General features: G+C 41.9%; 1 protein-coding gene across 4 annotated transcripts in view; it reads right to left on the reverse strand.

Annotated features, from left to right (window-relative positions):
* The window catches only part of CREBBP (CREB binding protein), a 124,541-nt gene that overhangs the window by 63,809 nt on the left and 35,144 nt on the right, over positions 1-25,588 (reverse strand). For all 4 annotated transcript variants that reach the window (XM_063101307.1, XM_063101306.1, XM_063101308.1 and 1 more), the window contains exon 3: positions 5,780-5,956. In XM_063101307.1, coding sequence (XP_062957377.1) covers positions 5,780-5,956 — 177 coding nt within the window. The remainder of the gene's footprint in view (positions 1-5,779; positions 5,957-25,588) is intronic.

The raw sequence follows: 25,588 nt of genomic DNA on the forward strand, positions 1-25,588 counted from the left end.
GGAACTGACAGTCACTCTGATGCAGATGGATCCATGGATATGCCATGTATGAAAAGCACAACACAGAGTGAACCCCAAGACGCATGCATGGGCTCGTCACTCAGTGTTCCAGAGTCACTGTCCCCACTGTGTTACTCTGGCAGGCACACATGGATTTAGAGATGTGGATCAGCAGCTGCCTGGAGGCCTTGTCCAAAACCTCCACTTCAAAATTCTCTGACACATGGGCCAAGCCCGTGGCGCACTCGGGAGAGTTCGGCGCTGGGAGCGCAGTGACGCTCCCGCCGCGGGTTCGGATCCTATATAGGACTGGCCGGTGCACTCACTGGCTGAGTGCCGGTCACAAAAAAGACAAAAAAAAAAAAAAAAAAAAAAAAAAAAAAAATCTCTGACACACAACCAAAACAAATCATAACATCACTCTGACGAGCAGTTTTAAATAAGCAGCACTCCTGATAAATCTCCTGAATTACAACCTTAAAAATAGCAAAGTCTCCGTAACGTAGTCTTTAATTTTTCTTAACACACACACACACACACACACACACACACACACACACACACACACACACACACACACACACACACACACACACACACACACACACACACACACACACACACACACACACACGAACTTTGTATTAGAAATAACCTTTTGGAGCTGGCTGGTTAGCTCAATTGGGAGAGCGTGGTGCTAATACTACCATGTTCAAGGGAAAGAAAAGAAAGAATCCTTGCAGGAGACCATGTGGGAGACCCGGAAGATGAGAACTCTCTAGTCACTAAACGTTCTCTGTCCAGTGTGCATCTCACTTCCACGCAGTGCTCTGTCTGAAAAAGGCAAAAAGCCCAATCCAAAGCTTAAGCAAGACAACGTAACCAGGACGCAGGTGGGCTTCTGCCCTTGAATCCCTCCTCCTCACTCACGCTATGGCTTCAATCTCCTGCGTGCACATCCCTCCTCTGAGATGACCCATGAGTATTTCAAGCCCCTTCTACAGAAAGCTGACCCAGCTTCACCCCCGACAAAACCTGCTCCTCTTCCTCTGTCAATAAAATCTAAATAAATTTTAAAATTCTTACATCTCCATAAGCTGTTCTAGAAAACTATATAGTGAATACATATGTTTGACAATTGACACTCTTACAAAGTCAATTTACGAACAAAATAGCATACATACTGTATTTCATTAAATCTAAGACGTGATTGATTCTAATACACATCCTGATTTCAGAGATGCATAAAAAATGTGCATCTTGGAATCATGAAATAATAATATGGTGACATTCCTAAAAAGCCTCAAAAATCTGTAAAAGAAAATGGCCAAATGAGATACAAATGAAAATTTAGGAGAACGTGATACTTTTGAATATAATGTACTGAGAGAATATATAAGCCCTCAATAATGATGCTACTTGCAACAGGGGCTCTAAATCTCTCAGAGTTCCCAGAAGCATGCCCTAAAGGGTAATAATGGCTGGAAATGTTGGGGGTGACAACAGAATCTGTAGGCGTCCACAACCACAGGTCACATTTAACTATTGGGGGAAGGTGATCCATAATGCTCAATTAAAAGAAGACCTTCCCACAGACTGTCCTGCACATTCTCATGGTGCTTTTTTGCCCTTGTCTTAGCACCTCAGAAGCTACCATTTCCTCTGAGTCAAGTGTTCTCCTCTCTGGGCTGCGGTGACATTATTCCTGGTTGCCTGTCAGGTGCTCTCTCCCTGAGCCGTCCCCTTTGCTCCACAGCCTTCACTGCACCTGTGTCATGTGTGTACTACCAACACCCAGATGGACAATGACTGCCCTGTACATGGGCCCACCTGCTTGCCTGCCATCCCCACCTGGATGTCCACAAGCATCTCTACAGGAATGCATCTAGAGGGGAATATCTTATGCCCTCCCCTCTGGTCCCCTTCTCCAAGTCTGTGCCTCACCAGCTCTGTAAGTGGTTCTCCACCAACCACGTCTCCTGTGTCCCCACTATAACCAACTGCATGCAGGCCACTGTGTCCTCCAGCCTGGACCACTGCAGTGTGCTCTCTCCTTCCTCAACGCTGTCTCCACATGGCAGCCAGACAAGCTTTGAACAACCTAAAGACTTCACATCATTTCCCTGCAAGCCAATGGCCCTTCTTTCATCCAAGGCCCCCAACTTTGGCTCACATAGCTCTGCCCTCCCTCAAGAGATGCCTTTCCCACTGGACTTGTGCCAGTTGCCACCCAAGCCAACACTCCCAGTACCTCTGTGGCTTCTTCTCATTGTCCCTTCCTTGGTGTGACCTTCTCTGATTGTCCATCTAGGGAAGTCAATCTCAACCACTGCATGTTACTTAGACCTTTTGGGGCAGTTTTGTAATGCTTTCTTTTCTATGGCAACCACACCCCACCTTCACAGAGGAAGGGTGAGCTCTATGTCATCACTCACACCTGAAGTCTGGTTGCAAATACTACTACTCCAGCACCCGGGCCCACGGAAGGTGTCTGACAAATGTGACAAGGTAAACACATGACTACATCCCTTCTCTTTCTCAACACTGCCTACAAAGTTGGAATCCTACAGAAATGGGGGGTGGGAGTGGGGGAGAAAAGCAAGAGTGCCTTGGTGAATGACCAGATGGCTTAAGTCATCCCATGAAGAGCTCAACCAGGGAACCAGGGGACTGGACAGCAGGGTCCCACCCTGAATTGTGTGGTGCACCAAAGGTAGGTGGGCTTCAAAAGATTACCCCCCAAAGTGTAACAAAAAAGGCAAGTAACTTCAAAGGCCTCATGTATTTCTTCTTGTCATTAAATAGACCTAGATTTTTCCATAACTGCTTTCTCTCACTGCGACAAAAATCTGTGGATTTCAAGAAGCCAGATATAATTCAGAAAATTCAAGGAAGACTACAAAACACATTTGAGGAACTGCAGACAAGTTGTGTCAGCACAGGCTAGAGAAGCATTCCCAGCAGACTCAGGGCTGCTAAAACAGACACCAGGACACAGTCAAAAAGAATGAAATACTACCATTCGCAACAACATGGACAGACTTAGAGAAAATTATATTAAGTGAAACAAGTCAGGCACACAAAGAGAAATACCAAATGTTCTCATTTATTTGTGGGAGCTAAAAATAAATAAGTAAACATACAAACAAAGGGTGGGGGGGAAGAAGACACAACAATCACAATAATTCCTTGAACTTGTTAAGACAAGTGAACAGATATGATGTACTGGACAGGGGGAAGGAGATGGAAAGAAATGGGTAAAGGGTCACGAAAATCAACTACAACGTATACTGAGAAGTTAAAATTTTTTAAAAATAAAAATAAAAATAAAAGAGTTTGGGGCTTTGTAGACAGGAAGCTACATATCCTTCAACAAACCCAAACCCACAGAGTCTCAACTTCCTCATCTGTTAAATGGGACTGTAATGATGCGTCTCAAGAGGCGGTCACAGGAATAAGGTAAAACACAGGATGAAAGTGCTTAGAAAGCTGTCAGGCAAGCCACGTGGGCTCATGCCCCACCTCCCTGCCAGGCCCTCTGGTTCCTCCCCATGCTGGAACATGCAGGCTGCTCCTGGGTCACACTGCCTCAGATACACATGGGCACAACCACCCTCTGCCCTCCAGAATAAATCGTGTAGGTGAATGGCCGAGGAGGTCACTCAAAGTTTACCCTCCAAAGGCATCCACTGTGGCTCTCTCTCAAAGACCACATTGGTCTCTGTTGGAAAGCAACCACCACGCAAGCAGTACAGCTCCTAAAGACAAAAATGCTTCCTCAGTTTACCACGACACTGAGAAGACACTCCTCCCCTCCCCAAAATAAAAGAGAGAAACACAGAGACAGAGGCAAACAGAGAGTTTGAAGAAAACTGGTTCTGCCTCCAGAAGACAGACAACAAGACAAGAGGCTACTGCTGCTGCTTCCACTTGTTATTCTCCAGGGCAGGGCTTCTTAGCTGGGGGCATTTTTAACTGTCACGACAGGGGGGAGAACCATGAGCACCCAAAGCAGAGTGGCCGGCCTGCAGCAGAGGGCTGCCAGCAGTGTCGAGGCAGAGAGAAGCCCCGCGCCTGACCAAGGCTCCAGCACTGGCGTGGGTGAACCTGCCCTCGACAAGTACACCCTGCCGGGCAACTCCAGGCCTCAGAGCAGCAGTAGAGGTCGGCAGGAGGACCCAGAGTGGAGGGATTCTGTCACTACACTGTGAGTAAAGGAGAGAGGATGGGGAAATAGGGCTGGAGAAGATTTTAAAAGGGAAAAGGGAGGGAAATGTTAGGTGAGGCTTTCCCTAACTGTAAAACAGGATGTCATACTAAAAGCAAATGCTTCCACTATGAAGCCAAAATGTCAACCTGGTTACTGAATAGGCACAGCACTAGAGTCCACACGACTGTCCTTTCAGTGAGGAAAAGAAAAAGCAGGAGAGACCAGAAAGTGCGCAGTGCTGGACCCCAGCGTTAGGCAGGTCACTGCTGCTCCCAGAGCTTGAGATGTGCAGCTAAGGGAGCACTGGGCTTTGTTTTAGGTTCTGGATCTGCACTGTTGGGAACAGGACAATACTGGCAACAGAAAACTACTGGAAAGAGAGAAGCAGATCAAGGAAAGTTATAGGAGAAGTACCAGAAGAAATAAAGAAGTAGTAAGAACTTTGAGCAGTTTTTGTCATTTTGAGAATAGATTTTGTTACTTGTACCCTTTCTGTTTTTAAAAGAAGAAATAATGTAGCAAACAGACACAGCACCTGACCAGGACATCTCACTATTCCCATTTTCTGATTTTATTAAACACAAAGAAAAACAAATCCAACTCTCTCTGCTTCCTGACAACCTCAAAACTTCTAGGTACTATAAACAATGTTAACTTCTTAGTTTTCACAAACGTACCAAGGTTATATAAGATGTTATCAGGGAAGCTGGATGAAGGACACACAAGAATTCTGTCTACCACCTTTACGAGCAATACTTCCAAATAAAAAGTTTTTTAAAAAAGAAATCAAAAGACAAAAAACTTTTTCTGAACATAATCCCTTGGCTTTCTTCTGAGACTTCCCAAGTCACTACTGCAGAAATACGTGGATGGCAAGCTTGGAAAATCAGGTTCCCAGCAACAAGCACAGGGAAGAAGACAGCTGGCTGTTCACAGCCTTTGCCACCAGCACAGTGCAGACAAAGAACGCACTGCCCTCCTCCTGTTCTAAATGAGGAGAGAGTTTACTTTGTGGTGCAAAAGGAGATATTTTCCATTAATACCTTGGTTCATAAGGTTGAGAGGTTACAAGGATAACTCCTATTTTACAGATGGATCGGAATCTCAAGGAAAATAAAGACGCATAAAATCCTCTATCAAGTCAGACATAATACCCGTCCCATCAACACAACATAGTCCTCAGAAGATAAACGTCCTTCATTTGACTGTAACACAAGTCAATGGGCTTCTACTGACATCTTCAACCCACTAACAGGAAGTGAAAAGCCCGTCTCTCTGATTCTCCTAATTCTGGAGAGAAAGGTCAAGTGATTCGTGTACATGAACTCTCTCCATCAATACAAGGAGTCTGGGAGAAGAGGTTGAATCATCCTTCCCTATCCCTCCTCCAGCTGGCTCATCACCGAGAATGTAAAACTCAACTAGAGAGCTACTCACAAGAAACATGGGTTACCTTCCTATCACCCAATGACACCTTTTTAGTTACAGATTTTCACGGTGAACATAATAAAATCCATATACCAAGCACCCCCTGGAGATCCCCAGCATTGAGAGACACGGGCAACTTACCATATTTGGCACATTGGTGACTGAAGTGTTCTTGATGTCTGCAGGGAAGGTAGGCAAACTATTGACCATGCTCTGCTTGCTGGATAACTGCGGGTTCACTCCAGTGGCTCCCATTTGCTGCCCTCCAGCTTGACTGAAGGGTTGTCCAAATGGACTTGTGTTACCAGTCATTCCCATCTGAAACAAAGAGAGGCAACATCAGCTGCTGTGGCGTGATCACATAAAAAAAGTAAAGAGCCTCAGAAATGCTCACTTTGACCCATTAAAGCAAAAATTGTTATTTCCTGTGAAACCCTCAGTTCAATTATAAATTAAAGGCTCATTATCAAGGTTCACGGTTAGGATTATGAAAACAGCAAGCTGCTCAAAAGGCTACATACTACAGGCAGAAGGCTAACAAAGTTGCTCCAAACAGCTACGTGGATCTCCTCATCCTCTAACACCATTCCAAAAGAGGCAAGGATTTTCCACCCTCACCCTCAGCCACACCCCTCGCCCCAAACGCTCCCACCCTGACAACAATGGCACTAAAACGTGATGAAAATCACTTAGAAAAAAAAACCTCCCAGAATCGCTGACCAAGGGGAGCTCCTTCAGTTTAATCCTTAATTACTCCATAAGCAATTAGTTTCTTTCAGGTTCCCTATTGGATTTGAACTAAGTTTCCATTAGTTCAAAATGCAAATAGAAATGATGGCAATGAAATGATATAATGTCTGGGGTTTGCTTTAAAATAACCCAGTGAGGCAGGAGGTGGTGGTGAGAGGGGCATAAATGAAGAGACACTGGCAATGTATTGTTAACTGCTGACCAACTGATAGGAACATGGGGATATATTATCATCTCTAAGATTGTACATGTGTGAATTTTTCCTTAGTAAAGTTTTTTTAAAATTAAAAGTGAAATCAAATCAAACATATAGTAGATATAAGCAAGAAGGGGAAGAAGGAACCCTCAGCTACTCCTCCATGAGGACCTGCAACCAACCAGGATTCCTCCAGTCCACAGACACAGGCCAGTTTCCCTCACAACCCCTCAGCTCCAACCTCCACAGGTAATATTCCCAAAGCTTACCTGTCCCTATGGAGGAACAAAGACTAATCATTCAAAAACTGGGTGTCTGAGTCACCTGCCTGTGCTTTTTCACAGATCTGTAGTACTCCACCTGCTGTCTAATGCATGCTCTACATTTCTGGTGTCCTGGCTCTGTGTACTGTTTGGCCTAGAAAGGGTTCCCACACAAAGAAGACCTCCCGGGGCTGAGTTTCCGTTCAAGAAATTATAGCTCAGTTCTCTCCACTAGCCTCACCTAGTGACTGCCACCCAGTGCGTCCCTTCCAGGTAACTTACGTTCCTTCTATGGACTTTGATCCTCTTACCAGTAGGATGAGCATCGTGAACAAGGCAGATCACCTGATTTCTTTTGGCTCTAAAAGTCTAGGCTGCAAACAAATCAATGCTCAACACAACTGAGTACAACTGGCCCTTTCCTGCTGAAATGCCCATATAAAGACACAAATAAAACCAAAGGAGTGTAACCAAAAAGATCCTGTTCTGTGCATTACAGCCCTCGCAGCTGACATTTCTCACCTTTTTGAAAGTGAATGCATCTAGCTGCCACTTTTTCCCTGTGGGCTCTACCCGAGTAGACTGAAACACGAATTCCTCACCAAGCCCAGGAATTAGGCCCAACTTTGAGTTTAGACAACGTAAGGGGAGATGGTAGCTCAGTAAATATGAAGGGCATTTGTGATTCTCAACTAATTTCCTTCAATTGTTATCTGAAACTTAGAAGAACTGAAGCCAGAATTTGTATTTTCAGAAAGTACTACACTAAATCCATGTAGCAATTATTACTCTCAGAATTTCTGTTCTATTACATATAACCAAACTGCTGAAACACTGTTCTCAGCACCGCACTCTCCCGAGTGAGCCACAGGCGGGCCTGAAACACTGTTCTCCTAGGCCTAGAATTTGAAAACAACAACAAAAAATGCACAGTTATAATTTCCAATTCCTAAATTTCTCCACTTTGGACCAAATATGTCAGACCATATGCATGCATTCACCCTCCCTCAATCTATCCTCGAAGTCCAACCAGTATTTCCCGAGCGCCTGCCAGGAGCGAAGTGCAGTTCTGAGCAGGTGTAGATGCACTGTTCCTACCTGTCACGGAGCTTGCTCCTAACAGCCACCAATCTGACAAACAAGAAAGTTAGTGTCGTCTGGAAGTTTCTGATTAATTAGGATACAACTAACACTGGCAAACCAAAGTGAATGGCAGGTGGGGGGAAGGTGGAGGATAGGGGATAGGTAATTATCTTTCATTTCCACCAAATGCCCAAGATAGTTTCACCCCTTCAGTGAAGAGAGGGGGGAAAAAATAGAGGACAGTGAGCTCCAAAAGGGGTCTGTCCTACGGGTCTGTAAGTTCACCTGACCTGTTTCAAAAAATCTATTTCTAAAACTTTGCAAATATTTTTGATAGCTTTCCAGAGATCATCTTGCCAGGATGAAGGTGGGGTGGGTGTGTCTGGACATTTGGGTCATACTTGCCGGGCCAGCCTCTGGGGCACCTTCTGACTGGCTGACTTCAAAGAGTAACCCTGTGTTTGGGAGCACTGTGACAGAGTTCATCAGGAAATCTGTTCACACCTTTTCTTCCTGCCCATCCAATAAGATACCAAAGGAAACAGTTTCAATGTGGTTTTGATTCTCACAATGTAAGAACCATGGCAAAGTCAAAGATCATGCACGGTATGTAAGGAATGCCCAGTTCACAAGGGTCCATACATTTTTAAAAATAAGGGAAAAAAATCCCACTCTTAGGCTATATGCAGGAGGTAAGGGTTTGGTCTCTGGCACAGGCCAGCCCCAGCCTCTCCTTAGCTGGCTCAGAGATAGTTAAGAGCGGGGCCAAAGAGACCAGATAATCCTCTAATGGGCCACCATTGCTCAATTTCCCAGGCAAGGCTACCCCGCCCTTGCTCCCCACCTCCCACTCCATCACCCTCCCACCACATCACACCCTTGATCCCCACCTCCCACCCCATCTCCTGGAGAAGGCTGTTAGAACTTAAGAGCCATGCTCAGGTCCTAGGCTGCAATTTTAGGTAAAAACCATTAGCTTTTTTTTTTTTTTTTAAGATGACTGGTAAGGGGATCTTAACCCTTGACTTGGTGTTGTCAGCAACACGCTTTCCCAAGTGAGCTAACCAGCCCCTATATAGGGATGCGAACCTGTGGCCTTGGTGTTATTAGCACCACACTCTCTCAAGTGAGCCACGGGCCGGCCCTAACAGGCATAGATTTTAGCACCAATGCTCAAACGAAATAGTAAAATAAGCATGTTTAATTACAATTAATAAAAATCTACATATTTCTTCTAACTTCCCAACAGTTACTTGAAATAATTTAGTAAGTTTGGCTTTATTTTCAACTGAAGTTTATCAGGATTTGGTTTAAGACTGCTAGAGAACTGCCATATAATCTTTTAACTAAAATAAAAAAGCAGAACAGAGCAGAAATAGGCAACTATTCAGTAGATAGTGAAATGTATATATGAACAAATTAAAACCAATGGAATATTTATATTCTGCCTCATTCAACAGCCCATATTAAAAATTTCCTTTTACTCTTATTTCTCCATAGTCTCCTTAAGCATTTAATTCAAATTCAATCTCAGAAAATAAGAAGTTAACTATAGTAAGCACCTAAAAAAGGACACACTCTCCCATAATGAAATCTAAATTAAATAATTCCTTATAGCTCCACCAAGTTTTCCCAAGAAAAAGCATTGTGACCAAGTGTGTCAGTCATTTATTTGAGAACCTACTTACTCTGCTGTCTATCACTTTGCTGAAAGAATAAAAATATGTAAACTATAATCCCTGTGTACAAGAAATGAATAAACTAGATAAAAAGGAAAAAATGCTAGTGCCAGATATTAAGGTCTCCCCATCCCAAAGACCACCCCCCGCCAACCAACAAAGAATGGGGGTTAAATATGAGCTTTAACATGACTGTAAAGAATGAGATCTGATGAGGAAGACTCTCTTTAGAGCCCAGTTCAAAAACCATGTACTTTGTAGTGTAGTGCCCCCACTAGCTTTTATTACTGAAACAAAGGCAGCATCTGCAGCAAATTTAACCAGACTATGTCTTTACTCGACAAGGTGAGTTAGGTGAGTACAGCTAGTGGCTGTGCCTAGCCTGTCAATCAGAACTGAAATCCTGAGCTATCTGGCAAGTAGGTGGGTGACAATCATCAACACAGAAGTGGGAAAGGGTACTCTGTCCTACTCTGACAAACACTGATTACAGATATGCTACGGGAAGTAGAAAGCACTACAGGACTCTATGGCATTATCTGTTATAACATATTCATAATGACCCATCCTGAATCTGTCTTGGGCACAATACTAGGTAAAACTTCTTACCTTCTTGGAACATATGTCTCCTCTGTACCTCCAGCACATAGTGGGTGCTTACTTAGCACTGGGGGAAGGAAGCAAATGAATGACCACTCCAAGAGACCACCAAACCATGCAAACCTTAGGAACAAGAGCCCCCATGTCGGCCCTGAGGAAGGAGGCGATTGAAGAGCTGGAGTCATCAAAGCCAGAGCACAATGGCACAAACTGGGTCAGCATAGGCCAAGGGGGTACTGGGAAAGGCAGCAGTAAAGATCCCCTTTCTATCTTCTAAACTTTCACAGGGACCTCAGCTACTAGCTGGAATGGACAGGCAGGCCATGTGTCCATGCTGAAAAGTTGAGAACGAGAATATGGCCTCAGAGTTGGTTATTGCAGGATGATAAGAGTTCTGTGTTTGATTGCAGCATACACAGGAGCCCAGGCTGGCCATAAAGCGGATCCTCTATGCTATACCTACAGGGCCAGCAAACCCTTGGCCTTGGTGCAGGGACCCATACACGCCCTAATCCAGAGCTCCCTTCCCACCTGTGTGCTGAACTACTGATCCATCAGCCTCAGTGGTCACCTCTGGCTGCAAGCAGCCTCCTCTGTTTACCTCAGTGTGGGGGACAAAGATGATCATTTCCTACTTGTAATGACATCACAGCTACCAAAATGTTAAGAAAACAAGCTCTGGGCTTGCAAAGAATAGAAATATTCTCTCCACTGCTGTAACCATGAGAATATCTCTAGTACTCACCTAACTCACCTTGTCGAGTAAAGACATAGTCTGGTTAAAAAAAAAAAAAAAAGGCAGTGAACTGAAATCTAAGAATTAGGAAGGAAAAAAAAAAGAAATAAAAAGGGGGTGGCTGATTGGTTAGCTCACTTGGTTAGAGCATGGTGCTGGTAACACAAAGGTCAAGGGTTCAGATCACCATACCGACCAGCTGCCAATATAAATAAATGAATAAAGTCTGCCAGAATTATTAAAAAACAAACAAACAAACAAACAAACAAAAAACTCATTAGGGAGCAATCACACTGATCTTGAAAAGGAGTTTAGACTGAATGGATCATGAGAATGGAAGACTCTCCCAGAACAGACCTCTACAATAGCACAAGCCCTTACCATCTGCTTTCTTGCTCCTTCCCTTCATAGGACGGGGACGGAGAGACACTTTCTTCACAGTTAGGGCCCACACAGGTCAAAGTTCCTCTCCCACTGGGGTGAGGCTGTGGGCCAGGGACTGCCTGGGTAGCTCACAGCAGAGAGCGGGTGAGAAGTCTGGGTGGTGATGCCTGTCTAGAATTTTGTGTGGTGTGCATTTCTCAGGGAAAAGATGCGTTACTAGATTCTCAGAGGGAGTGCTAAGATCTCTTAAAGATTAGGAACGCCTGCCCTTGGGGAAGGAAACTCTCCCTACCCCCACAACCCTCAGAGGAGGGCCAAGATCATCCCCAATCTCTCAACTATGAGCCACATGTGGGGGCCTCTGCGAGCAGTCTCCATGCAGAAACATCAACCACTCATGAACTCTCTGACTTTCATCTCTAAACGTTCTCTTGAAACATACGCTCATAAGAAGGGTCCAACATAACCACTTGTGGGCTAGATGCCTGATGGGACACGCCATGTGACCAGCAGAAGGGGAGGGGAGGACAGCCACAAACACGCTGCTCCAGTGGGATTTTAGAAACGCTTTCAGTGGCAACAAATGCTGAGTTTGATGTGGTTTCGATGACACCACTAATCACTTTGTTTTTTTAAAAGCTGACTTCTTCAGTTTTCCTCACACCTTGATACACACTTGAAACCACACTGCACAGCAGAGTGCTCAGAGGAAGTGGGGCTCACAATGGTGTCACTGATGCTGGTCAGAAACATGCAGAAAGGAAACAAAACATGACTTCAGCAATAAGCTTAGCAGGGACAACTGGACAAGTCAGAGTATCTAGTTGAAACAAATCACTTCAGAGATGAGGAAAGGGTCGCAGCAAGCTGACACGGTTCTCCACAGGCCCAGTGTGTAGACCTTGCCCTGTGCCAGGAGACTTGTCACCTCCTCACTGAAACAGAACCAGGTCTCCTCCAAGTACACCAGACTCACACAAGCACTGCTGGACAGAGACGCTGGTTCTGTACACAAAGACCAGGGGTGGGCCAAAGCCAGCCCAATGCTTGTTTTTGAAAAATCAAACAAAACAAAGTTTTATTGGAACATGGCTACAAATTAGACTTCACTCAGAGAGGAGTAAGCCACTGTCGTCTAGAGTGTGGACTTGGGATACACCTGGTCTGAATGGTGGCTCTGCCACTCGCTAGCTGGCTGACTTTGGGCAATTTACTTAAACCTCTCTGTGCCTTGGCTTTATTATCTGTAAAAATGGACATAATAGCACCTCCTCTTAGGGTTGTATGAGGATTAAATAAGTTCTTACCTGTGAAGCACTAAGAAGAACAGCTGACATGCAGCAAGTGCTAGCTAGTATGTTTCTATTATGAGGCTTTGGGAGGAATCATTTTACACTAGAGAGAATTTTTCCCTAAGTATGCTTAAAATAATGACAAAATAAAGAAACAGTTTTCAGAGAATGTGCAATGGTGGGGAGTGGTTCGAACACATAGGACGGCAGGGAGAGGCCAGCTGGAATTATTGGCATTTGATTATAAGACATTTTCAGAGAAATTTGAAAAAAACACTTGTGACAAAAACAATATTGTGCATTTACTATTTGCAGAATTACTCTGAAGAGACCATTATTTTCAAATTGTCCTAGTAAATCACAAACTTTTCCAGTTCTCACTCTAGACTATTTTCCAACTTTAAAAATAATAAACTCAGAATGTTCATTTCAATCTTAAGATATCACAAGCATAACAATATATGATCAGAACACCCTGCCCTAATATTAAACCAAAACATACAAGAGTTGAAAAAAGAAATCAACATGACTCCCACTCATAAGCCGGCTGTGATACAGCAGCAAATGCTTCATCTGACATGGCTTCAGCCTAATCTGAAATGTTTTTTTAAGCTGGAGTTTTTAGTATCTTTCCTCACAAGCTGGTATACACTTAAAACCACAAATTCATACAAGGTGTGTAAAAACAACAGTTTGGTATGCCAGGAGCAAAAATTTGGTAAATAATTTAAGAGCCATAAATATTCATTCTTTTCAATGACATAAAGAACCAGAACTAACCCAGACTATGGCCAGATCATTTGTAAGGCCAAAAGCCTTTTCTCTTGGCAACATATTACTGTTGGAAGAAAGCCAAGAAAAGCAGTTTTCATGGAAAGATATGGCTGTATTCAGTTGTCTGCTATCACCCGCTCGCTCCTGGAATCCTGCCAGTACCTTAACTTGGCAAAGAGAGAATAGGGAGAAATACTCCACTGATGACAACACTACAGACCATACTTGGCCATCCAGAGCACATCTGGGGCAGGAGAACTGGGCGAGAGCACCTGCGCAGGTAAGCAGCCCAGTTCACACGTGACTCAACTCTTACATGCTGCCAACTTGGAAATGGTTCAGGAAAATGTGCAGTTCCTGAGTCTGAACACTAGCCTTGCACCAATAAATCCTGAACATTAGCCTTGCACAATAAATCCTAACTGGAAGACAGGTAAAAAGTATTTAGCAACTCTTATTGTATCTCACTTGGATGATATGGCTTTCAAAAGCTGTGACGTAGAAAGAACAGTGGAAACTCCAGCCTGGGGCCTCATTTGTAGACACCCAACTACCGTAGAAACTTCTGGCAATGAAGCTGGTACCCTAATACTGTAGGTACAGGTCACTACAGTTAGACACACCTGCTTTCCAGGGTGTGGTCTGTATTAATTCCCAAACAAAAGCACTGGACCAAAGTCAGTGGAACAATTGTTTCTAATCCTGCTTCTGCTGCTAATTAGCTGTGTGACTGGGACAAACCTCCTGTCCCCTCTAAGCCTTAGTTTACCTCATCTGTAAAACAGGATGCATTTAGATTTATCACTAAGAGATCTTTAAAGTTCCTTCCGGACACTAGTTTACTGCATGTTATCAAATGGCTAGAAGGGAGGAGATTTAAAAGAAATGGTTAAGTTTTGTAACAATGAATATGCTGATTACCCTGATTTGATCATCACACAGTGTATACACGTATTGAAATATAACTCTGTACCCCACAAATATGTATCATCAATACGTTTCAAAATAAAATTAAAATAAATAAAGTTCCTTCTGATCCTAAAATCTGATGACTTTTTTTTGGCTTTAAACAATCAGTGCTTGATTTAAATGAGCTCTGTACTCCTGGGAGACACAGCTACTCACAGAAAGTGACAATTTTGGGTTTTGAGTCTGCACAGCTAAGTGCTGGCCTCTGGACCAAGAGGGCCTACCCTGGGAATGCTCCCTGTGGGGTCCCTAGCAGGCAGCCAGCAGCCTTTTCAGGAGACCGGGGATCTTGAGGGGCATTCCCTGTCATCTGCCCTCCACAGGGACCAGGCTTCCACAGCTCTGCCCCCTCCACACTGCTGCCCGGAGAACTTTACAGAAAGTACAGCTAGTTGAAGGCAAAATAATCCAAGGAAAGGGTGATAAAATTTACTTCTCCCAATTCTTTCAAGTTCCAATATCTTTTTTGGTAGAAAAGTAGCCTCTTTGGGACTGAGTGCTTCTTTTAAGTAAAGCTAAGTCCACAGTGGCAATGGAGACAGAGAAGAAAAGAGGAAAAGGTGAGAAAATAGGAGAGAAAAAGGGGCAAGATAAGAGAAAAAAAGCATTTTACTCTATAAAGATTAATTTAATTTACACTGCAGCTCAGCTATGGCACAATGGAACAGAGATCAGAGCTTTTAATTAGTCACTAGATGAACTGAGCATTTACCCCAAACCCTCTGCACAGAGAGCTCTCATGTCAGGCAGAAAATTCCTCCATGGACTTACAATCCACTCACTGATGAAAAATGACAAAAAGAACTCGCAGAGGAAGCAATAAAGGGACAAGCTAATGTGTGTATAGGCAATGCAGGAATTCAGAGAAAGGAGAAATAAAGATGGGTAGAAGCCACAAGGAAGAGAGCCCATGACCACTTCTAGCAAATTTTATAGGTGAGAGAAAGCTGACATCATGGAGAATTGTGCTTCTCCTCCACTTGGGACAGGAAACCTGGACAAGTTCTTGAAACAGGCAGGCCATCAGCTCTACTGCGGGAGCAAGAAGTACAGCAGGCAGGATGAGCCCAGGAGGCTGGCATGAGGACCACAGTAAGCTGGGTTCCATGTCCCCTCCTCAGAGTGAAACTACTGGGCCTTGGCAGCCAGAGTACTGCAGTGGATAAAGGAAGGTCCCACCTAGCTATTAAATGCCATAATCTAGACGTGTAAAGCACACTCAAAGACATGTTGTTGTTTTAAAACATGTGACTCTGCTTCTTACTAAAAACTGAGTTGTGAAAACTCATAACAAAAATATACTTCGCAGTTTTCTGGTCAAGATGGCGGAATAGAGGGTTCCCAGCATCACTCTCTCCCACAAATCAACCAATTTACAACTATTAAAAAGCAACAACAGCCAAGCTGGGGCAACTAGAGTTCACGGAAGAGGAGGAGAGACCTACAGAGTTCACAAAGGCAGGAGAAGCCACAATGAGAGAAAGGATTGCTCCCACTATTTTGAATACCTGCTGCTTCAAGGCTGGCCCTGGTGAGCACATTGGCAAAAGGTGCAGCTGTGCCCTTTGGATGAAGTTCCTTGGAGGCAGTAGGGGAGAAGAGAGCCTTGGTGGCCCCGAGGCCAACAAGACTACTAACAGGATTCCCATGGACCCACACAGGAGTGAGGAGCCACAACAACTGACAACAAATGACTCAGAGGCTGGCGAGTCATCTCAAGGGACTGGCGCATGGCCTATCCCATGGGAAGGGTCTGGAGTACGGGCGGTGGGGAAGACGGACCACTGGGGGAACACTGGGGCACAGCATGGACAGCTGTGTCCCCCAATCAGCACAAGACCACTCAGTGGAGACTGGGCAGGAATGTAGAACTCCAGGGGGTACAGTTTGCTGAAAAGTGTCAGGCCCAGACCAGAGTTTCCGTGCAATCCAGGTGTACTGGACCTCACAAGACCTGGAAGTACATATATGGTCAAAAATTAAAACCTGAGCTGCACAAAAACCTTCCCCAGGGAATCAGCAGCAAAGCAGAAATTTAGCTCAACCATAGGGCTCAAGTGCTGGTCCCCACAGGAAGTTCCCCCATTATAGAAGTAAGCAAAGGACAACAAATTAGTTCCAGTGCAGAGTTTAAATGGTGGGAACAGCAAATAATCCAGCACAGAACTGAAAGAAAAAACAAAATACCCACAGATTAGAGACAAAGCTTGACATTAACTAGTAAAGGTCTCACATCACCAAAGAAAACCTATAAAACCTAGAAGGACCAGAAGCCCCCTGGGCTCCCAAGCCAAAGATAGGGAGGGCCAGGGGCCTGAGCCATGCCCCCAACATCTGCAACCATCCCAGCAACGACCACCAAGCTGCTACAGGAAGCGCCCCGGGCTCCCAAGCTGGGGCAGTAGGGAAGGGGGGGACAAAGGCCCCAGCCATGCCCCCCCAACACCCACAACCAGCCCAGTGATGACCATTGAGCTGCCACAGTAAGTGCCCTGGGCTCCTGAGCAGGGGCAGTGGGGGGGCCAAGGGCTTCGGCCACACCCCACTGACATCTGCATCCAACCCAGCAATGACCAAGCCAACACTGGAAGCCCTCTGGTCGCCCCTACAGGAATGGGGGGGGCACGGGCCTCAACCATGCCCTCCCTCCCTCCTCTTCCTCCCACCCTATTTCATTCCCCCTATGCTTCTCCCTCTTCCCCGAACTGCTCCACAACATCTTAAAATGTAAAAACAACAATAATATTAATAAATAAACTTAAAAACAACAAAAAGAAAATCCACAAAAATACACTTGGCACAGTAAAATGCTCCTAAATAGAGTCCTCCCAACTCTAGTGATATCAGGGAGGAGACATAGCAGGGACAGGATCTGAGGAGGCTCCTCACGCACAGAAAGAAGTGTGTGGAAGTGCAGGAGGTGCAAAATCAACGTGCAGGCTGTTGGGTGAGACCACTGTTACTATGAAATGTCACTCTGATTACTAACAGGGAAATTGCTCCTTGTGAGTTAAAAAAAAAAAAAAGAAAGAAAGAAATGCACAAAATGTATAATCCCCATAACACACAAAGCAAGGAGGAGAGAACACCAAAGTATTAAATAGTGATTAGTCTGGAGGGTTTATAGGTGATTTTTATTTTCTTTTTATGCTGTCTATATTATTCGAATTCTCTACACAAAGCATTATCTTATCATAAAGAGAAAAAGTTGTCTTTTAAAATCATTCTCTCCAGGACCGGCCTGTGGCTCACTCAGGAGAGTGCGGTGCTGATAACACCAAGGCCCCAGGTTCGGATCATATATAGGGATGGCCGGTTCGCTCACTGGCTGAGCGTGGTGCTGACAACACCAAGACAAGGGTTAAGATCCCCTTACTGGTCATCTTTAAAAAAAAAAAAAAAAAAAAAATCATTCTCTCCTCAAACATTCTGACAAAATTTAATGACAAGACCCTGTTTGGCTGCACAGCTGTACTTAAAATATTAATTTAAGCTGTCATTAAACATAATAAAACTAGGTAGACCAAACTGATTATGACTGTCAGAGATTACTCCTGGGTAGTAATTTAAATCAAATTCACCCTGGTTATAACATGGTTATAAGGTGTTAAACTTTGCTTCAATGTATGAGGGTACTTCAAAAAGTTCATGGAAAAGATTTATTTTATCTTTGAATCTTATTTTTCTACAAACTTTTTGAAGTGCCCTTATATTATACATGTGACCAGAAAAAAGTCTGAATGAGGCTCAGCCCTTCTCACACATCTACTACCCCTCTCTGCAGAGAAGTCTGGAAGAAGGGAAAACAGAAACACACATAGTCAGGGTACAAAAATCTGTAGGCTACCCTTATGTTCACCACCTCAGAAATCATTCAGTTGTCTCTTGGTACAACAAAGGTACAATTATTTCTGCGTCTGAACTCTTTGGTCCAAAGTTCAGTTCATCCTGATGAGTGATGCCACTTCAACAGAATCTACCTTGCTGCCTGAGTTCTGGAGAGCACCAAGCAAGAGACTGGATCGTATATAAGGGATTTAACTGAATGTACTTAGCTCCCAAGTTTAGATAGTGAGGTGCACCTATAATTGCAAAGTACCTATTTAAGGAGCAGACCTTTCTGGCTAGGAGACCACCTGGCAACTATCACATCGCCCACCTGCCTCAAGCTCTCTCTCAGCTCTCAGCGATGACACTCTTATCTTTAGGACGGTGGAAGCTGAGAAAGCTGTGGCAATATGTACACATATTAACCAGGAAAATAATGTCTATTAAGCATCTTCCAAGAGGGAGGTGCTATGGGGAGGTGAAGGTGGGCAGCACACAGGTTCAAGTTCTCGCAAACCCAAGGTAAGAGACACAAGCCACAAGGAAATCAGATGTGTGCTGTCAACAGGTGGCACCAACACTGACTGCTAGGTGGGGTCTGAAGAGGGAGAGAAGGGGTCCTGGCCTGGAGGCTGACAAGGGGCTTAGGAAGTCACACTTGGCCTTGAAAGGCAGCTAAATCCTAACAGGAATATTCAACTGTGGTTGCTCTGCAGCATGGTCATGAATGAGACACGGTAAGACACCTCAGGGAAGGGGCCTGGACACCCACTATTCCTGCAGTCTCAAAGTCTATCTACACTCAAATAATCTAAACGTTCACAACAATATGACAAGATGAGCAGCCACCTGGCTGGAGGTTAATTGTTAGATCTAAGGTACTGATTAGAATGAACACAGACTAGAAAGAGCAGGAGTAAGCTTGCCATTAACGCTGATGATTAGTCATAAAAGGCAAGCATTGCTTCAAAAGAGCATCACAACAACATCGACAGACAGGAGCAAAAGCTGCTCAGATCGCTCCAGTCAAATCCTGACAGACTCCATCTAAGAGTCAGAGCGCAGCCACACCCTGACAACTTAGAGAGTACAACTGCCAAGCAGGCCAGCACCTCCTGCTCCTGTAAACTTCCAAGCAAACTGTGCCTGGTTTTGGGGGAGAAAATGCACTCTGTAACTTCCTGAGTCTGTCCCTTATCTCTGTGCTCAACTGTCGCCTCCATGTGTCCTTATCAGTACTCCTGACTCCTCACGGAGATTACATACACATGCACCATTCACACAGGGCCACTCAGACTTCCTATTTCCAACTTAAGTGGAATAGCACATAGGAAAATGTTCTGAAAACCATAAAGCACTGTGCAATCTTGAGGTGGCTTTAAGATCTGTTTCAAAAAATAGAGGCATACAAATCTCTAACATCAGACAGGACTCTAAAATGAAGACTTTCTACAAAACTGAAAATAGGCACACATGCATCCTAACTGCAACAGTTTACAAAATTAATAATTGCAAAGCAATGTTTGAAGTTGGCATTTCCCAGTATTATCTATCTCTTGCCTTGTTCTAGGAAGGATTTAAAATGGTTTGTTTTCCAGTTCATTCTTCATTAAACATGAAATGAATGATACAGTTCATTACTGAGGGCATGAGGTTTCCACCTGGTAAGTAACAAAGCAACCACTGAAATCACATTACTTCAGATCATATGCCATTTTTCAAAAGCTGCAAACCAAAGTGCAGCATTCTTACCCTAAAATAGGTAATAATACACACAGATGTATATACACAGAAGTATGGCCTTAGAATTACAACCCACTAATAAATACTTCCACTTTCTGACAAGAAAATGTCACCAATATTCAATTCATAGTTCTCACCAGTTGCTATTTAGAGCACTCTGGACACCGGTCTCGTTAGAACATTCAGAAAAAGGACTCACTCCTCTGCCAACAACCAAAAAGAAAACTGAAATTATACACGGGCAGAATCATTTTTCACCAAGTAAAACAAAGATGATCAAAAACGCTTGGGCGAAGCCCAATTTGTGAGTATGCCTTTATTTTAACAATTCCTACAACAAAATCTCTTGTTGCTGAGATTTAGCCACACCTACTATTTGAGCCTCTTAAGAGAGGTAAAGTTTTCATCTTAGCATATCACTGTGTAACTTCGAAAGCATGAGCAAACATAGAGAAAACTGTAATAGGAAATAAATACAAGGAAGAATTCACAAAGTCACATGAACAGAAGTTTAGAATGAATCAAATCTATATGTATCAGTTTCTTTAAAAATCAAGATGAAGAATATATGTTGAAGGGACACCTGCACTCCCATGTTTATTGTAGCTCTATTTACAATAGCCAAGAGCTGGAAGCAACCTAAATGTTCACTGATGGACATAAGGAAACTGGTTTATTTACACAGTAGAATATCACTCTGCCATAAAAAAGAATGAAATACTGCCATACACAGCAACATGGATGAACTCAGAAAAAATCATGTAAGTGAAACAAGCCAGGCACAGAAAGAGAAATACCGCATGTCCTTACTCATAAGTGGGAGCTAAAAAAAAAAAAAAAATGTTTAAAAGAAAGAAAAAAGTAGTGTTAACTGACCATTACTGTGTGTTCAATAACAATTTCATGCGGTAAATTTAAAAAAAAGAATACATATCATGTAGAAGACACTTTGATTTTTAATCTGTTAAATTTGGTTTCATTTATTAAAGAGCTATGAAGAAGAGATAAATCTCTCCTACAGAAGAATTCCTAAATTATGTAGATACTATACCTAAAAGGAGGCAAAGCATAACCATCTCCCACCCTTAAGTGTGGGCTGCTCATAGTGACTCCTTCCAAAGAGAAGAGTACAGAAGGAGGAAAAGTAACATTATAGAGGAGAAACTTGACAGACACGACCTCAGCCAGGTGATCAAGAGCAACGTCAATGATGGTAATAAGTCATGTTGACAGTGTGCACCCTTGATATGATGTCATGAAATGGCACTGGACCTCTATGACCTTTCTTACAAAAGCACGTAACCCCAGTCTTAAGATGAGAAAAACACTAGACAAATTTTGTAGGATGTAGAGGAGCATCCTACAGTATATCTGATTAGCTCCCCTCAAAACTGTTAACATCATCAAAAACCAAGGAAAGTCTGAGAAAACGTCACAATCAAAAAAAAAAAAAAAAAAGTCACAAAATAAAAAAAGGATAAATGACAATTGAATGTGACGTAGTCTCCTGGATGGGCTCATAAAACAGAAAGACACCAGGGAATAATTAAGGAAATCTGATTAAACTATACTGTTATCAATATTTGTCCATTAATCATGACAAATGTACCACAGATATGGGACCCTTTGTACTAACTTCCAATTTTTCTGTAAATCTAAAACTGTTTTAAAAAATAAAGTCTACTTAGTTGGAACCAGCCCAAATGTCCATCATCGGATGAGTGGATACGGAAAATGTGGTACATCTACACAATGGAATACTACTCAGCTATAAAAACGAATGAAATACTGCCATTTGCAACAACATGGATGGACCTTGAGAGAATTATATTAAGTGAAACGAGTCAGGCACAGAAAGAGAAATACCACATGTTCTCACTTATTGGTGGGAGCTAAAAATTAATATATAAATTCACACACACACACACACACAGATACACACACACAAAAAAACCGGGGGGGGGGGGGGAGAAGATATAACAACTACAATTACTTGAAGTTGATCAAACAGAAAGGACATTGTTAGGGGGGAGGGAGGAGATGGAGGAGGGAGGGAGGTTTTGGTAAGGGGCAACAATAATCAACCACAATGCATATCAACAAAATAAAATTTAAAAAAAATAAATAAATAAAATAAAGTCTACTTAAAAAAAAAAAAAAACTATGAAGGAAATATAAATATCAACAGCTATTACCACTAACAGAAACACAGGTGTTGACTATATTATTCTACTTTTTTGTTTAAAAAATTTTTAAACTCTAGAAAGTTACAAATCAAAACTTTCTTTGCTGTCTAATGTAAGAAAATATATAAGAAGCAAGATCACTTTTTAAAGTCATGTTTAAGAGAAATTACAACTACGTTAGGCTCCTGCATGTAAGGTAAACACAAGTTTTTCAAGCCACAGAAGTCGACTTCCTTGTGGGTCTTGCAAAACCTACTTGGCTGAATTAATATTTCACATTGACAGCCACAGCCCAATCAGACCACAAGTAAAGCTCATAGTATACATGGGTGTAAAGCATACTTTTCATACAATGAAAAGTATTCTAGGGAAACTCACTCTCCATGTTATCTGTTCTATAAATTTTGTATATAGGGTGGGGTGGGGTGTGCAATCCACAGAAAATAAGGTATTATGCATTTTCCCACCATATTTGAATCCTCTTATGTTACAGATAAAATGGTATAGTAGAAAAAAATACAGGCTTTGGAGTCAGTCATGGCTGGATTTTAAAAAAAAAGTCTCCCATATTCTAATATGTGTCATCTTGAGTAATTTAATTTCCTGGATAGGCAGGTAAGTGGCTCAGAATACTTTATTCTTTGTGTAAAACAGATAAGGCACCCACCTCACAGGATTATTAAAAATGAGATGAGGAAGGACTGTGTTTGCAAAACACCCAGCACAGTGCCCAGTGCAACGTGCATGTCCTTTCCTGCTCTTCCTCTCACTATAATTCGGGAAGAGTAAATATAGTAATTGTTATCCTTGTCCATACCAGAATTGTACTGAAATTTTGCTATAGTCATATATGCAATTTTGAAAAATGCCAAAAATATTACACAGTAATCAACGTAAGTCCTAAATGTTTCAACTTGGAGACAGATGGACAGCAAATTACTGTCTACGGTAAATATAACTCCTTCCAAAATACAGCAAAAACATTTCAGAGAAGTTGGTCCTTGAAGTTACACTTTGCCCATTTACATTAAGAATGTTAAGTATAACAATTCCAAAGTTTATACTGAACTTATTCTTCAGACAATTCAGAAAGTAACAGAGATCATGTTCTGAGTGTGAAACATACAGTCACTACAGGACACCCATTATACATCACAATGTATGTTTGTACCATCAAAATGACAGTGTCTCCCGGTGCAACCACACACCACAACCACACCACCAGCACCTCCGAGAGCTTGTTAGAGCTGTGTCTAGGTGTGCAGGGCTACTAAGGAATTGTGAACTGAACAGATTCCAGAGGTGGCACAGTGCTGGAGATATACAAGTTCTGACTGGCCAGAGTTTCTAGGCCTTGTTGAACACACCCAAGAATTGAACTGAGACCCCAAAAGACCATGTCTAAGGAGCAGGGCTCCTTGAGACCTGTCTTAAGAAAGTTTAAAAACAAGTCTTGAAAAGATCAAACTGATTTGTGAGTAATTAACTGCCTGCCAGAACAAAACTCAACACTCTCTAATGGAAGACAACAAAACTAATATTCAACAACATATCATCCACAATGTCCACTACACAGTCAAAAATTACTGGACACGCAAAAAGGCAGGAAAATGTGACCCACAGCAGGAATTTTATATTTAAACAAACAAAAGACTGCAAATAAAACAGAAACAAAGAAGACAGAGATGTTGGAATTAGCCTTCAGAAGAAGAGCAAGAAAGAAAAACACAGAAGGGACAAATAGCAAGAAAAAAAAATAAGCAAGGAAAGATCTAAACTCAACTATTACCAACATTAAATGTAAATAAGCTAAACACTCCAATTTAAAAACTAAGACTGCCAGAATAAATTAAAAACAAGACCTATATGCTGTTTACAAGAAATATACTTTAAAAATAAAGATATGAACAAGTTAAAAGAGAGAAAAAATAGATACACTTTCTGAACACTGAGAAAGTAGGAGAAGCTTTATTAATATAGGAAAAATTCGACTTCAAGAAAAAGGATATCAAAAACAAAGAGGAACATTTCATAATGGTAAAAGGCTCAATTCATCAGGGAGAAATAGCAATCCAAAATACATATTCACTCTATGAAAGGGCTTCAAAACACATTATTTTGTTCTGACTAAAAGAAAAAAGAGACAAATCTACAATTATAATTGTATATTTTAATACTGCTCTCTTAGTGACTGGTAGAATACACACACACACACACACACACACACACACACACACACACAAATCAGTAAGGATTTGAACACAATCAAAACCAACATACTCTAATTGACAATTACAAAATGCTACACTCTACACCCTACAACTGTAGGATACACATTCTTTTCAAGCATATACAAAACATTCATCATGAAAAATCATATGCTGTGCCATAAAATAAGTCTCAATAAATTTTAAAGGACAAAAATCATACAGGGCATGTTTTCTGAACACACTAGAATTAGAAATCAATAGGAAAAAAAGATATCAGCAAAATTTCCAAATATTTAGAAATTAAGCAACTCACTTCAACATAATCCATGGGTCAAAGAAGAAACCAAAACAAAAAAACAAAACAATAACAAAACAAAAAAGAGAAGAAATCACAGGTAAAATATAAAAATATTTTGAACTAAATTGTAATAAAGACAAAATACATAAAAATTTATAGGACACAGTTAAGAACAGTATTTTGGAGGGATTTTTTTTAAAAAAAAATATTTACCAGTTAATTATAAAGGATTCATCTCAGAAACAGAAATGGAAGAGATGCATAATGTTTAAGGGGAAATTTATTGCCCAAATGTTAATATTGGGGAAGTCTAAAATCAATTATCTAAGTTACCCTAAGAAGCCAGAAAGAACAAAGAAAATCCAAAATATAAGCAGAAGAAAATAAAAATAGAAATAAATGATACAGAAAACAAACAAGAGAAAACTGACAAAATCAAAACTTGGTTTTATGAAAACATCAATACAGTTGACAAGCTCCAACCTAGACTGATCAGGGAAAAATGAAAGAAAATACAGGGAGACACTGGGCATTATTACATATCCTACGCACATTAAAAGGAAAGCAGGGAAATATTATGAACACCTTTATGCCAAATCAATTCAAGAATTAGATGAAATGGATAAATTTCTTGAAAAAATACAAATTACCAAACTTAACACAAGAAGAATAAATAATACTAATATTAGATTAACTTTCTGAAAAGAAAGGAAAAGGGAACAATTCCAAAATAATTTTATGAAGCCAGTATATTCTTGATACCAAAACAAAATAAGAACATTGCAGGAAAAGAAAATTATAGACCCACATCTCCCCCATCATGAATAGATGCATAAATCCTAGACAATACTTAATAAATCAGATGTAGTACTATACACAAATAATACTCCACAATCAAGTGGGGTTATCCCAGGAATGTAAGGTTGGTTCAACATTCAAAAAGATGGAACTCATCACAT

This window comes from Cynocephalus volans, chromosome 6 (genome assembly GCF_027409185.1).
Source record: "Cynocephalus volans isolate mCynVol1 chromosome 6, mCynVol1.pri, whole genome shotgun sequence".
Lineage (NCBI taxonomy): Eukaryota > Metazoa > Chordata > Mammalia > Dermoptera > Cynocephalidae > Cynocephalus > Cynocephalus volans.